The sequence below is a fragment of the Sprattus sprattus genome (assembly GCF_963457725.1).
Source record: "Sprattus sprattus genome assembly, chromosome: 2".
NCBI lineage: Eukaryota > Metazoa > Chordata > Actinopteri > Clupeiformes > Clupeidae > Sprattus > Sprattus sprattus.
In genome coordinates this window covers 35052819-35067270 of record NC_137921.1, presented here as the reverse complement: position 1 = coordinate 35067270, position 14452 = coordinate 35052819, and the positions used below count along the sequence as shown (strand labels likewise).

At 46.1% G+C, this 14452-nt stretch overlaps 1 protein-coding gene across 1 annotated transcript in view; it reads right to left on the bottom strand.

Moving 5' to 3' along the window:
- The window catches only part of wdr18 (WD repeat domain 18), a gene marked incomplete at its 5' end in the record, with an annotated part of 106851 nt that overhangs the window by 51866 nt on the left and 40533 nt on the right, over positions 1-14452 (bottom strand). The window contains 3 exons of the mRNA XM_080832470.1: positions 1489-1613; positions 2854-2918; positions 14028-14171. Coding sequence (XP_080688596.1) covers positions 1489-1613; positions 2854-2918; positions 14028-14171 — 334 coding nt within the window. The remainder of the gene's footprint in view (positions 1-1488; positions 1614-2853; positions 2919-14027; positions 14172-14452) is intronic.

The following is a 14452-nucleotide window of genomic DNA, read 5'->3' as shown; positions in this document are numbered from 1 at the left end:
GTTCTCGTGCACAATTATACACACCTAAAAGACCAATTATACACACTTCTAGACTCATTATATAAACCTATAGACCAATTATACACACCTATAGACCAATTATACACACGTAAAGACTAATTATACACACCCCTAGACTCATTATACACACCTATAGACCAATTATACACACCTATAGACCAATTATACACACCTATAGACCAATTATACACACCTCTAGACTCATTATACACACCTATAGACCAATTATACACACCTCTAGACTCATTATACACACCTATAGACCAATTATACACACCTATAGACCAATTATATACACATATAGACCAATTATACGCACCTATAGACCAATGATATACACCTACAGACCAATTATAGACCAATGATATACACCTATAGACCAATTATATAGACCTACAGACCTAAGGCCTAACACTATTACAACATATTTCTGAAGGAATTTGTTTAAGAAATTAGATCTTGAATGTCCATGCCTCTAACACACACTCAAACACACTCAGAATCATCACATAGAATGCTTGACGCTTGCATTATAACCTATGACCTTCAAGTGTGTGAGTGTGTGTGTGTAGACTGTGTACAAGTGTGGCAACGTGTGTGCCTTTCCACATGCTGAATGTGTGTGTGTTAAAGAGGGGAGAGGGTGGTGCCAGAGAGACAGCTGGTATTAAAGGGGTTCTGGGTAAGAGAGACAGCTGGTATTAAAGGGTTTCTGGGTAAGAGAGACATTGTGAGGCTGGCACTGCCAGAGGAGAGGGCAACATCAGACAGAACAGAAATGAGCCTGAGGGGAACATGACTCACAAAGGGCACAGCTCAGGGTGTGTGTGTGTGGGAGAGAGTGTGAGTGAGAGAAAATGTATGAGAGCAAGTGCATGTGTACGAGTGAATATGTGTGTATGTGTGCGTGTGGAGTGAATATGCATCTGTGTGGAGTGAATGTGTGTGTGTGCGTGTCTGTGTGTGTGTATGAATGAATATGTATGTTGGTGAGTGAATGGTGAATGGTTGTGTGTGTGTGTGTGTGTGTGTGTGTCTGTTGAGTTAATATGTGTGTGTATGTGTGTTTGTGTGTGTGTGTGTGGAGTGAATGTGTGTGTGTGTGTGGAGTGAATGTGCGAGTGTGTGGCGTGAATGTGTGTGTGTGTGGAGTGAATGTGTGTGTGTGTGTGGAGTGAATGTGCGAGTGTGTGGCGTGAATGTGTGTGTGTGTGGAGTGAATGTGTGTGTGTGTGTGGAGTGAATGTGCGAGGGTGTGGCGTGAATGTGTGTGTGTGTGGAGTGAATGTGTGTGTGTGTGGAGTGAATGTATGTGTGTGTGTGTGGAGTGAATGTGTGTGTGTGTGTGTATATGTGTGTGGTGTGAATGCGTGTGGACTGAATATGTGTGTGTGTGTGCGTGTGTGTATGTGGAGTGAATGTGCGTTTGTGTGTGGAGTTAATATGTATGTGTGTGTGTGTGTATACCTTTATGATTGATGGTGCGGATACTCTGCTTGCTCTGGATGTCCCAGAGTCGAACCGTCTCATCATGGGAGCCTGACAGCAGCAGCGTTCCGTCCATTGAGACAGAGAGACACGTCACCAAGTTCCTAAACACACACACACACACACACACACACACACACACACACACAGAATATGGTGAATATAGATATACTACGTGTACTGACTATTACACAAGTTTGTTGACCCTTTGGCAGACCTGAAAACATTACCAAATATTCAAATAGACAAATTTGAGTTCCCTAAAAGCAGAGGCACACCTCTCTCGGTAGTAAACATATGTCTGGCCTGAGTTACGGGATTATCGCAACATTTTGGAGCCTTAACTACCGAAGGGAGAAGAGAAGAACAAGGCTATTATACTTTATGAAACGCTGTTTCTGTCATTTCCTCTTGCCAGGGGATCGATCCCTTGCCCATTACCGAACACGTCTCTAACATCCTGCTAAGTTTTCTGATTTAGCAAAGGCTACTAAGGTTGGGCACAGAAGTCTAATGACCACATTTGTATAAGCAAGTGCATTTCTGACTTTCGTTTATTCAAATTTAATGTGGTGTGAGGCACATGGGGAACCGTGGGGAGCTGCATGATAATGAGTCTGAAATGAGCACTGACCCTTTATGACAGTTTAGTATTCCAAGCTCAACGGCCCTTTAATGTTCCTCTTTCTGCACTTCCATTTTCCTAATTATTTATCCATATACTAATTATACATTTCAAGACAGACACAGACAATCGTTGCTCATTGCTTTGCTCGTTGCCAGTCAATGAAATTAGGGCCCAGTGTGTTGGTGTGTGTGTGGGAAAGAGAGTGTGTTTGTGTGTGTGAGGAAGAGAGAGCGAGAGAGTCTGTATAAGTGTGTGAGGGAGAGAGAGAGTGTGTTTGTGTATGTGAGGGAAAGAGAGCGTGAGAGTCTGTATGAGTGTGTGCTGGATATTTTTCCGTCTCCCTCTCTTACACACACCCTCCACGTCTTTTTTCTCAATTTCTCTGTCTGTCTACATGTAGACAAAGACACACACAGACACACAGACACACAGACACACAGACACACACACACACACGTTGGTCTAGGCTGTGCCCCTGTAGTCTGTAGCATCTGGGAAAAGCGGTGCCACACGCTGACATCACCCAATTCGCTGGCAGATGGCAGGCCAGATTAGAATGTGCTGCTCTCTTAGCCAATCAGGAAAGAGTTCCGAGCAGAAAGGTTCCTGACAGAATTCTGTGGAGGTGGTTTCTTCATGGAGCACCATGCTGTACATCAAGGAGCTACACACACACACACACACACACACACACACACACACACACACACACTCACCTGTGGCCTTTAAACTCCTGGTTTCCCTCATTGTCCGTCTGGAAGGTCTTATCTCGACTCAGACTCTGTGAACCAGGAGGGGAGGTGAAGAAAGGGTAGAGAGGAGGTGAAGAAAGGAGAGGGAGGGGAGATAAAAAGCCATGAAAACATCAAACAAACGACAAACACCATCAGCATGGCTGAAACCGCTCATTCATTTTATGCAAGACAAGCAGTTTCACCTACAGCCAGGGAACCTCCCCACCACCCACCGCTGCCCACCCCTCCACTGGCCACCCGCCTCAGCCCGCCTCCGCCCGCCTCACACACACACACACACACACACACACGTTGGGCCGCTAGACCACTTCAGCTTCCCTACCTCTGAACGGGCAGATCGATTGACCTAATTGCCTTACTTACTGCATCATGTATATGTGTGTGCGTGTGTGTGAGTCTATATGTGAGAGTTTGTGTGTGTGTGTGTGTGAGTGTATGTGAATGACAGTTTGTGTGTGTGTGTGGGTGTGTGTGGTACTGTGTGTGTTTCTGAGCGTATATGTGAAGATGTGTGTGTGTGTGTATGTGTGTGTGTGTGTGTGTGTGTGTGTGTGAGTATGCATCAGACGCGAGGTCGGCCGACATGGAGCCGCTGAGACCCACTAGTGCTGACGCCTGCATTCCTGCTCCTCTTGCATGGCCACTGCCTACTCCTGCCGCCGCACCTAACCATGGCGGATCAGGGAACACCACTGTGGAAAGTGTCTGTGTGTGTCTGTGTGTGTATGTGTGTATGTGTGTTTATGTGCATGTATGTGCGTGAGTGAGTGTCTTCGTGAATGTGAGTGTGTGTTTTAGTTTAAGATTTATTTAGGATTTCCCCAGACTGGACCATCTTGCACGTCTTTCAAGTGTGCCTTCCCACAAGTGTTTGTACAGAACATGTCATTATGTATCAGACCATTTACCCCCATATATGTGTGTGTGTGTGTGTGTGTGTGTGTGTGTGTGTGTGTGTGTGCGTCTATGTGTGTGTGTGTATGTGTGTAGACGCTAAGCTGAAGAAGGGTAATTAATCCAAGGCTGATGTGGAGAGAAATAAATAGGAAGTCCACATTAGCGGTTAAAACGGGGGGAAATCGAGTGCTTAAAAACATGAAAGCTGTCTGCCGCCATTTACCCCCGAATTGGATGTTTTTCTGAGAGAGGCAGGAGAGGAGAGGAGGTGGGAGGAGGAGAGGAGAGGAGGGGGGAGGATGAGAGGAAAGGAGAAGAGGGGGGAGTCTGTAGGATTAACTTTCAGAACCTTCAGACTGAAGAGGGGAAGCAGATGACTGCCTGCCTGTTTATGAGAGGATCCCTAAACCCCATTCATGTCTGCAGAGACAATCACAACACTGATGGCCAGTCAAAACACACACACACACACACACACCAGAAAGAGTCATGCTTACAAACACTCTTCCGCCCTCACACATGCACTAACAAACCAACAAATCACACAAACATGTACACACACTCACCCACTGCAGCATCCATTAGAATTTAAAGTATGCAGGAGCAGGCCTTTACCTTCACACTCACACCAATGATGTTACACAAGCTCTCCTCAAACTTAATGAGATTGAGAAAGAGACCCAAGATGTGTGTGTGTGTGTGTGTGTATGTGTGTGTGTGTTAGCCAGAGAGAGGGAGGTGGCTTATTAGATGTTCTCCGGCTACCTTGTGCTGTATCATGCTGCTGGCAATGCCAGTGCCAGACTCCTGAAGTGTGTGAGGTCATCTCTGGACACCTCTCCTCTCTGCAGTGTGACACACACACAGCATCTACATCTCCACCACCCGCTAATGACCCCCTCACCTCTACTGCCCTCTACTTTCCTCTGCTCAAACAAACACACTGATAGATTCAGTTAAATACCTAGGCTTCAGTTTACATAATATAATCTCATATGCGTCATGGCAAGACCCAGTCTGTGAATATACATCAAGGTAGATCCTGTCTTTTGTCCAGGGCGTTAAAGACAGCTGGAGATCAATGGTCGTATGGGGTGCCCCGAAGCCAAGACCCCAGACAAACACTTAATTAAATTAGACCTAATTGAGTTAGACCAAATTAGGTAATACTTCCTACTTTCATTTAGGGACACACCTTTCATTTCTCGGTATTGTTTACATGTTAATTCTATACTATAAGAGTCACAAACTTTTGTAATGAGAAGAAGAAGAAGCAAGGAGACCGACTCCTCAGCATGCAGACGTGCCTTGTGCGTGCCTGTGTTATGGAGCTGACCGTGGCATGTGATTGAATAAACACATTCTTTCGCTAAGCCGTCTTCTACAAGTCTGTTATTCTGAACAAGCTAACTTGAACCAAGCGTGGGCATCCGACGATTTTACCGGAGGACAGCACAAGCTTTCAACACAGACACACACACACACACACAAACACACCTTTCCTACAGTCATACATACACACACACTCCTCTCCACTCATATACGACCCCCCCCAAACAATCACCACACACTCTCCTATCCACTCATATACACACACACACACACCTTTCCTTCAGTGTCTCACACAGACACACTCTTCTCTCCGCTTAAACACACAGACACAAAAGTGGAAGACAAGACAAAACACCTCTAGGTAAAAATGTGCCTGAAAGAGCCTCTTCCTCTCAGCTGTGTGACAATGAGACAGAAATATAAGGAAACACACACACACACACACACACACACACACACACACACACACACACACACACACACACACACACAGCTATATGACAATGAGACAGAAATATAAGAATGGATGAGAGAAAGGCCTTTATCAAGGAGGCACACACACACTCCTGCCTCAGGATTAACAGAGAGAAGGCAACACAAAACTGCTGCCTCACCGCTGAAAAAACGCATATCTCCCCCCAGAAAAACCGGGCCTCTCTGTGTGTGTGTGTGTGTATGCGAGAGTAATCAAGCATATGCATATGTGTGTGTGTGTGTGTGTGTGGGGAGGGTGCGTAGGGTGAGAAGGCGTCTCACTGACAAATCAGTGTTAATCCCTTGGGAACAAATGGCTTGTGAGGGCCCATAATACTTCATCAGCTCACAGAGGGATGTGCGGGCGGGTGAGGAGAGAGCGGAAACAATACGCAAAAATACACAACAGCTCAACATGAGTAGGGCAGGCTAGGAGAGAGAGAGAGAGAGAGAGAGAGAGAGCTGTGGCAGGAGAGAACACTCAACCACTGGGAGGACAAGTTAAGAAATAGATTTGATACACTCAACAACTCAACACAACAGAGGGCAGAGAAGGACCCTAAGCACAGATAATGGACCAGTACACTTAATAATAATAATAATAATAATAATAATTCATTTAATTTATAGCACACTCTGCATTCACCTGAATCTCCGAGTGCCAACTTGTTCAATGTGTGAGGGAGCCGCCTGAAAGGAACTTCATCCAAACGTCCAAACAGTGTCAGACTGTTTCAACCAGTTCCGTGTTTATTTAATTTCATCCTTGTTCGCCATCGCCATCTTAACGGCCCCTCCAAAACAAATTCCTTCAAAACTGTTCCTTCAGTTCCTTAGAGTTGTGAACACGCTTGAGCTCCGCACAGGACAGACTCCAGGCCACAGTGGCACCAGGACAGACCCAGGGGAGACTCCAGGTGAACGTGGCACCAGGACAGACCCAGGGCAGACTCCAGGTGACCGTGGCACCAGGACAGACCCAGGGGAGACTCCAGGTGACCGTGGCACCAGGACAGACCCAGGGGAGACTCCAGGCCACCGTGGCACCAGGACAGACCCAGGGCAGACTCCAGGCCACCGTGGCACCAGGACAGACCCAGGGGAGACTCTAGGTGAACGTGGCACCAGGACAGACAAACCCTCTCCATAAATATGAGTCACTGACGCCTCCGTGTTTTGGAGGTACTAGTGTAGACATCAGCTCTGCAAGTACACTTCTTCGTGGATGTGGCTGTCGAAAGCTATTTTCCATTGCTGAAGACCTTATCGCTCCCAAGGTTAAAAAGTCACTGTTCATGTGTTTGTGTGTTTATCTCTATGTGACATGTAGCCTGTTGAGGTTGCTATTGTACCAGCACAGACATCAGCTCTTTCTATTCTCTGCGAGAACACCTCCTTTATGAGGCTGTGGCAGAGTTATTTCCATTGCTAAAGACCTTCTCCTTTCTCTTGAAGGAATAGTCAAAAGCGAAGTCGATAACGCTTTCCTCTCCAAACCCAAAATCCCTGCGGCTTGCATGGCTTTAATTACCTTGATCATCGAATTGATCTGGAAAGATGGAACGCCCAAATACGTCAACATCTTCTGATGCTGGAGGATCGGTGGAACGGAGCTCTTCAGAGTGGTGGAGAGACAGGACTCTGGCACTGGGACAGGTGGTCTGCCGGCTTTGACAGCTCACCTCAGGCTTAAGGCTTTGAAGACATGACCGGGTAAATAATATACAGCCTGGGACTGGTAGTGCAGACATCAGTATTTCCTGAATTGAGTTACAGAAGTGGATCTCTCAACGTGAGACGGTAAATTAAACACGGCCTGGTGTGTGTGTGTGTGTGTGTGTGTGTGTGTAATATCCCAAGCTAGCGGAGAGGCGGACGAGGAGGTCTGGGTGAGGAACGGGGCTGAGCGGTGAGACGAAGGAGAGTAAATAAAACACACAAAGTGTGTTATGTGTGTAATAAGCATGGTGTGTGTGACAAGCATGGGTTTGCATTGCAGAGGCAGACAAACGCAGTCAGATGGCCAGGCTAGGAGCAGCCGGCTGGGCGATCACGCACACACACACACACACACACACACACACACACACACACACACACACACACACACACACACACACACACACACACACACACACACACACACTCTCCTCTGAGGCGCTTATTGCCCTGATTAACGCATCTGGACCGTGATAAATGCACTGCACCGCAGACGGAATCCATAACACTGCCGTTACATAAGCCTCATTTCAAACACGCCTCTATCTCACTGGGATACTTTATTAGCAGCGGCATGAGTGGTGTGTGTGTGTGTGTGTGTGTGTGTGTGTGTGTGTGGTGTTGTTTCTGAAACGGAGCCCTTTAGAAAGAGACAGTCAGCAGAGACACAGCAGACACATGCACATGAGAGAGAAAGAGAAATTAAGAGAGACAGAGAGAGAGAGAGAGAAAGAAAGAAAGAGACACAGAGAGAGAGAGAGAGAGAGAGAGAGAGAGAGAGAGAGAGAGAGAGAGAGAGAGAGAGAGAGAGAGAGAGAGAGAGAGAAAGAGACAGAGAAAGAGAGAGAGGGCAACAGTTGGGCGTCTCTGAAGACTCTTTACCATGACACAGCAGAGGGACATTTGGAGGGAAGGGGGGCAGTGTGAGTTATACAATGACACGGGGGAGTGTTTGAGATGGAAATTTCAACAATCATTTTTTAGGGTAGTGGAGGGGGGGGGGGGGGCACAAAACTCCTTGAGTGTTACTCAACAGCAGCAGCAAGTCTGTGGGTGACAGAGTCATTCTACACGTCACACCGACACAATGCAGTTATTCTAAACGTCTCAGCAACACAACAGTGCTATTTAACACACTACACTAACATGACCGGTCTAAACACTACACTAACGCAGCCAGGGTGGGACATTTACATATTTTTTCGAGGGCAATTTTTGCCCCCACTTACTGAAATCCAGGGGCATTTCACCAAAAATTGGGGGCACTTTTAGAAACTTATTAAAATAATAAACACACTTATTTAGGCTTAAAGCAACAATACGGAATTTTGTTCCAAAAGTAGTACGCTAACTACCTAAAAGGCATGCAAAAACCTTGTAACCACCACCAACAGCCCAGCTGACACTGATAGAAGCTTGCCAACACACTAACTGGTGTCTTTTTGCAGTTCCTGGCATGTCATGCATGTGAAAGCTTTTCTTCCATTTTTGCAGGGTGTTCCAGCCCGTTACACAGAACTACATAGGGCATATCTTGGATGGCTAGTGGGAAAGACACAGGTCTTGATCTGTCCTTCACATGAACATATGCGATCAAAATGAATTAGAGGATGGTACCAAAACTAGTTGCCAATAAAACCATACCTCAAAATGTGTTAAATTGTTGCATAGTGTTACTTTAAAGTATTTACAATTGTCATCAACTGGCAATAATAAGACTATTAGGCATTTGTCTACAAATTCAAAGTTTTTTCTTAGATTTTTTGGACAAAAACCAAACAGACAACGTAAATTAGACAATCATATTCACGTTTATTCTTATTTATTTGTGGTTATTAGTTGTTATTACTACATTTCATTATTTAACTATTAACAACCGTTTTTTATTTCTTTTTTTTATAATAATAAAACATTATATTAATGGATTTTTGTGTTACCTTTAAAGTTGTACCTACCATAGTAGGCCTACAGGAAATACAGATTACTAGTAGTCCTTTGTAGTTTACGCACTATCAGAGATAGCTAACGTTAGCTAACTAACATTAAACTAGCTTAACCGAACTAAATCATTTCTAAAAGTATTATAACTAGTTATCATTCACCGTAGGCGATGGCGTGTTGGTTGGCACCTGGTGACGAAAGCCCATGTATTTATGTATATTTTCGCTCCCCTTGATGAAGTCAGCAGAAAAATGTGCCTGTGCTGGAGTGACAAAAAAAAAAATCAGGTCTTTTTCTCGTCGTCGTCGTCATCCTCCAACCCAGGCCAATCTAATTTTAATTTTTTGGACAGTCGCTGGGTGTATGAATTAATTGTATCTTTTAGAACCTGAGATGGTGACAGAGACTGCGCTGATCCTCATTTCTCCTCACTCTCGCAGTCACAGGTCTGATTAGGAAGCGCTCTAAATATTTTTTGTTAGAACGTTCGGTTCTTCACGCAACAATCAGTCAAGGCGAAAATCAAAACATTTAATGGCAACTGACCGGGTCATATAGGCTACGATGTTTTAAATTATTATTACACCAAACTATTGGGGCATTTTTTGCCCCTCTCCTAGTAATTTTAGGGGCAAAACTATATTTCTTAGGGGCAGTTTTGCCCTTTGCCCTCGTGTATTTCCGACGCTGAACGCAGCACTATATTAATGCCATGGTCTCACCTTGACATACTATACTTTACTATAGTGTACTATGTATTCTTTTTAAACAGTGAAGTTGAGTCCTCATGCTGTCATAATGTGGGACTGTTGTGTGAACTCCATTCGGTGAGCCTGCTGGTTCTCTGAAAGCCCCTCGTCTCTTCAGCACCAATTCTTTGGTGCAGTATTGACACTCCCACGATCGCCAGGGTATTCAGTGGACAGAGGACTGGTTTTTGAACCTGTGTTAATAATGAGAGTCGTCCGGCACCATACAGAACGGGAACCGAGAACTTAAACCTCAACACCGATAATGCCATGAACACCTGACCTGCTGGATATCATTCTGTCCCTTCCTCTTTATCGCTCACTATTTGTCTGAGCTCTTTAGCTCCCACTCGCTCTCCCTTTTTTAAATCATCTATCACTCTCTTACTCTCTCTCTCCCCCTCATGTCTCTGGTCTCTCTCAATCTCTCTCTCTCTATTTGCAGTGTTGACCCTTCTTTTTCAAGACCTCTGCAATCCGCCCTGACATGCTGTAATTTAACTTCTGGGCCAGGGGAGTTTCCAGGCCATGGACCCTAAATATCGATGTTTTGTCCCCCAGGCCACTTAGTTATCACTTTCGCCTTATGGCAAGGTGCTCCACCATGCTGGAAAAGGCATTGTTCATCACCAAACTGTTCCTGGATGGTTGAACAATGCCTTTAAACAATGAACAATGCATTTTCCAGCATGATGGAGCACCTTACCATAAGGTAAAAGTGATAACTAAGTGGCCTGGGAAACAAAACATCGATATTTTGGGTCCATGGCCTAGAAACTCCCCAGACCTTAAGACCTTTGAGAAATTGTGGTCAATCCTCAAGAGGCAGGGAGAGAAACAAAAACACACAAATTCTGATGAAATCCAAGCATTGATTATGCAAGAATGGGCTCCCATCAGTCAGGATGTGGCCCAAAAGTTAAATGACAGCATGCCAGGGAGGTTTGCAGAGGTCTTGAAAAAGAAGGGTCAACACTGCAAATATTGACTCTTTGCATCCACTTCATGTTATTGTCAATAAAAGCCTTTGACACTTATTAAATGCCTGTAATTATATCTAAAGACACTGAAGCAGCAAACGTATTTATATTGTATATATAAATGTACTTATTGTATATTTGTGTCATTCTCAAAACTTTTGGCCACGACTGTACAAGTCCAGAGTCCTGAGATAACTTAAGAGTGAATTTTCACCTATCAAGGGTATTAGTCTCTCTCCATTTTGATCTCTCTTTCCCTTTTCATCCCCCTCTCCATCTCTCTCTCCGAAAGTCTCCGTGTCAGTGTGTTGCCCACCCCTCCATCCTGATCTCTCTTTCTCCCCATCTGTCAATGCATTGCCCATACCTCCCAAACCACTTCTCTCCCTTCTCCTCCCTCTCCCCCCTCTTTCTCTGGGTATGACTGGTGTGAGAGCATACCCTCAGGGTACCCCACCCTCGCTCTCTGACTCACCGTGCTCCTCCGCTCCCTGGCCTCACCGTGCAGCGCCAGTGAAGAGGTGGCTTTGGCTGGTACTGCGGGGTGAGGGCACAGATGGTCCTTTATGATGCAAAAGGGGACGGGTATTTATAAGCCGCCGGAGCACCAGAGTGGAGGCTGTCACTGTCTCAACCAAATGAGAGGAAAGCTGCACAGGCGCGGTGGAGTGTACGGCGCACTAACACACACACACACACACCACACACACAAACTGGAGTGTACGATACAAACACACACACACACAAACTCACCGGATTGTACGCCACAATCACAAAAACACACACACACACACACACACACACACACACAAGCTGGAGTGTACGGCACAAACACATCATGAATGGAATTAGCCTGGGAAACCTACAGGAACCAAAGCAACACAGCCCATCTGCTGAGACTGATTTCCTTTAAGCACATCTATGCAGTATGGGCAATAGGCAACTCCAATCTGTGCAGTATGGGCAATAGGCAACTCAAATCTGTGCAGTATGGGCAATAGGCAACTCCACACCCGCCCCCCGCCCGTCCGCCCGCCCTGCTCTCTCACCCGCTATCTCTCAAAACATTACTGGAGTGTAAAAACATCATCTCTCTCTCTGGATTGAAACATTTCTGGCGGGTAAACCACATTTGACATTCCCGCTGCGAAACCAGGGGTGCATTTGATTTATATTTCTCTTTGAGTAAGGTGTGTGTGTGTGTATGTGTGTGTGTGCGTGCGTTCTTACATTTCACAGCAGGGAGGGGAAATGATAGCGGATGGGGTTGGGGGGGTGGCTCAACGCTTTGCATCCTAACAACCCACCAACTTTCCCATACACACACACACACACACACACAAGCTGTCAGTCCTGTAAAACCCACAAGCCCTTAACCCAACCCCCACCTGTGTGTCAGTACAGTATATTACCGTAATGTCTCTAAAAGGAAGGAAATGACCTGTGTGTCAGTACAGTATATTACCGTAATGTCTCTAAAAGGAAGGAAATCACTGCACCACAACAGACTGGCCACTTTCTGGAGGGGTGGATGTGAATGTAAACTGATTTTAGATGTTATGGCCAAAGGCACAATCCAACTGACTGAGCTGCCTAAACGTCTCCTTGACGACCACCTTGCATCTCCCTGGTATCCCCCTCCGTCTTCCTGATGACCTTCTGACCTCAACCTAACGACCTTTCGTCGCTCTTATTACCAGCTCCCATATCTCTGTTATCTCTACGGTTACCTGTGACCCAACAGCACCTGACTGACTGAGCCGTCTGAACGTCTCCATGACGACCTCTCTGCATCGGTCTGGCATCCGCCTGCATCGGCCTGATGACCTACTGACCTCCCGTGTTGCATCTTCCTGATGACCTCATTGTGAAATTCTGCAGACATCTTCTCATCTCCCTGACAACCCCTCGTCTCCCTAATGACCTCCTCATATCTGTTCAACCTCCTTGTGTGTCTTTGGCAATGTCCCCTCGTCTCCTTGGTGATCTGCTCCCGTCTCCCCCTCAACCTCCTCACGTCTCGCTATGCCTCTCTCCAGATCGCTGGTCATTCATGAGAAACAGTCTCTCCCTTCCCTTCCCATCCCATTCGACCACAGAGCATTATCATGCAGCAGCTGCAACTCAAGGCATGGGTTACAGATAAAAGGCCTTTTTAAAGGAGACAGTGTGAGCAAGCATGATAAATGGTGTGTCTGTGTGTGTGTATCGAAAGAGTGAGCGAGTGTGTGTGTACTGAATCGGTGTGTGTGTGTGTGTGTGTGTGTGTGTGTTTGAACTGAGGCGGTGTGCAAGTGTGTGTGTGTGTGTGTGTGTGTGTGTGTATGCATAAATGGTGTGTGTGTGTATCGAAAGAGTGAGCGAGTATGTGTGAACTGAGTCGGTGTGTGTGTGTGTGTGTGTGTGTGTGTGTGTGTGTGTTTGAACTGAGGCGGTGTGCAAGTGTGTGTGTGTGTTTGAACTAAGGCGGTGTGCGAGTGTGTGTGTGTGTGCGAGTGTGTGTGTGTGTGCGAGTGTGTGTGCATGCATGTGTGTTTGAGCTACAGTCTGATTGACACGGAAGAGTGCTTGCATGTGTGCATGTCTAAAAGCCTGAGAGCCAGAGGAAAGGAGACGCAGCACGTGAATGAAGAACCGTCCCAGTGCTTCCGCTTCCAGACGGACCCTTCAGAGGCAGTCACTGTCACCGGCTGCACCGGCACCACATCACTAAACCCACGTCACTGTCACCGGCACCACACCACCAGACCCACCATTTAAAACCCACTACGCAGCTCTCTCAAGGCTGTTCTTTTTTTATTAGACAAAACATTGTCAATTTGGGGTTGGAAACTTGACAGGATACTGTATTATAAATAAGAGGATAAGTAACTTTACATTTTCATACATCATAGATCTACATCTATATACCAAACACACCCCCCCAAAAAAAAAAAGGAAAAATACTAAATCTGTAAAACTGCGTGAAATAGTAAGGGTATGAGGGTAGATACAGTAAGGGTATGAGGGTAGGAGTAGAGGCAGACAGAACTGACAGTCTTACCGGGCTGCGCAGAGACACTTGATAGATGGTCCCGTCACTTCCTCCACAGAACAGGAAGTACTCGCAGGGGTCGAGGGTCACCGACATGATGCTCACATCAAAGAGCACAGACAGCAGCATCTCACCGGAGGAGACCTCCCATAACTATGGGAACGAGAGAGAGAAGGAGTAATGAGAACGAAAGATGAGAAAGAGCACAGACAGCAGCATCTCACCGGAGGAGACCTCCCATAACTATGGAGGAGAGAGAAGGAGAGATGAGAACGAGCACAGACAGAAGCATCTCACATGAGGAGACCTCCCATAACTATGGAGGAGAGAGAAGGAGAGATGAGAACGAGCACAGACAGAAGCATCTCACATGAGGAGACCTCCCATAACTATGGAGGAGAGAGAAGGAGAGATGAGAAAGAGAGATGAGAACA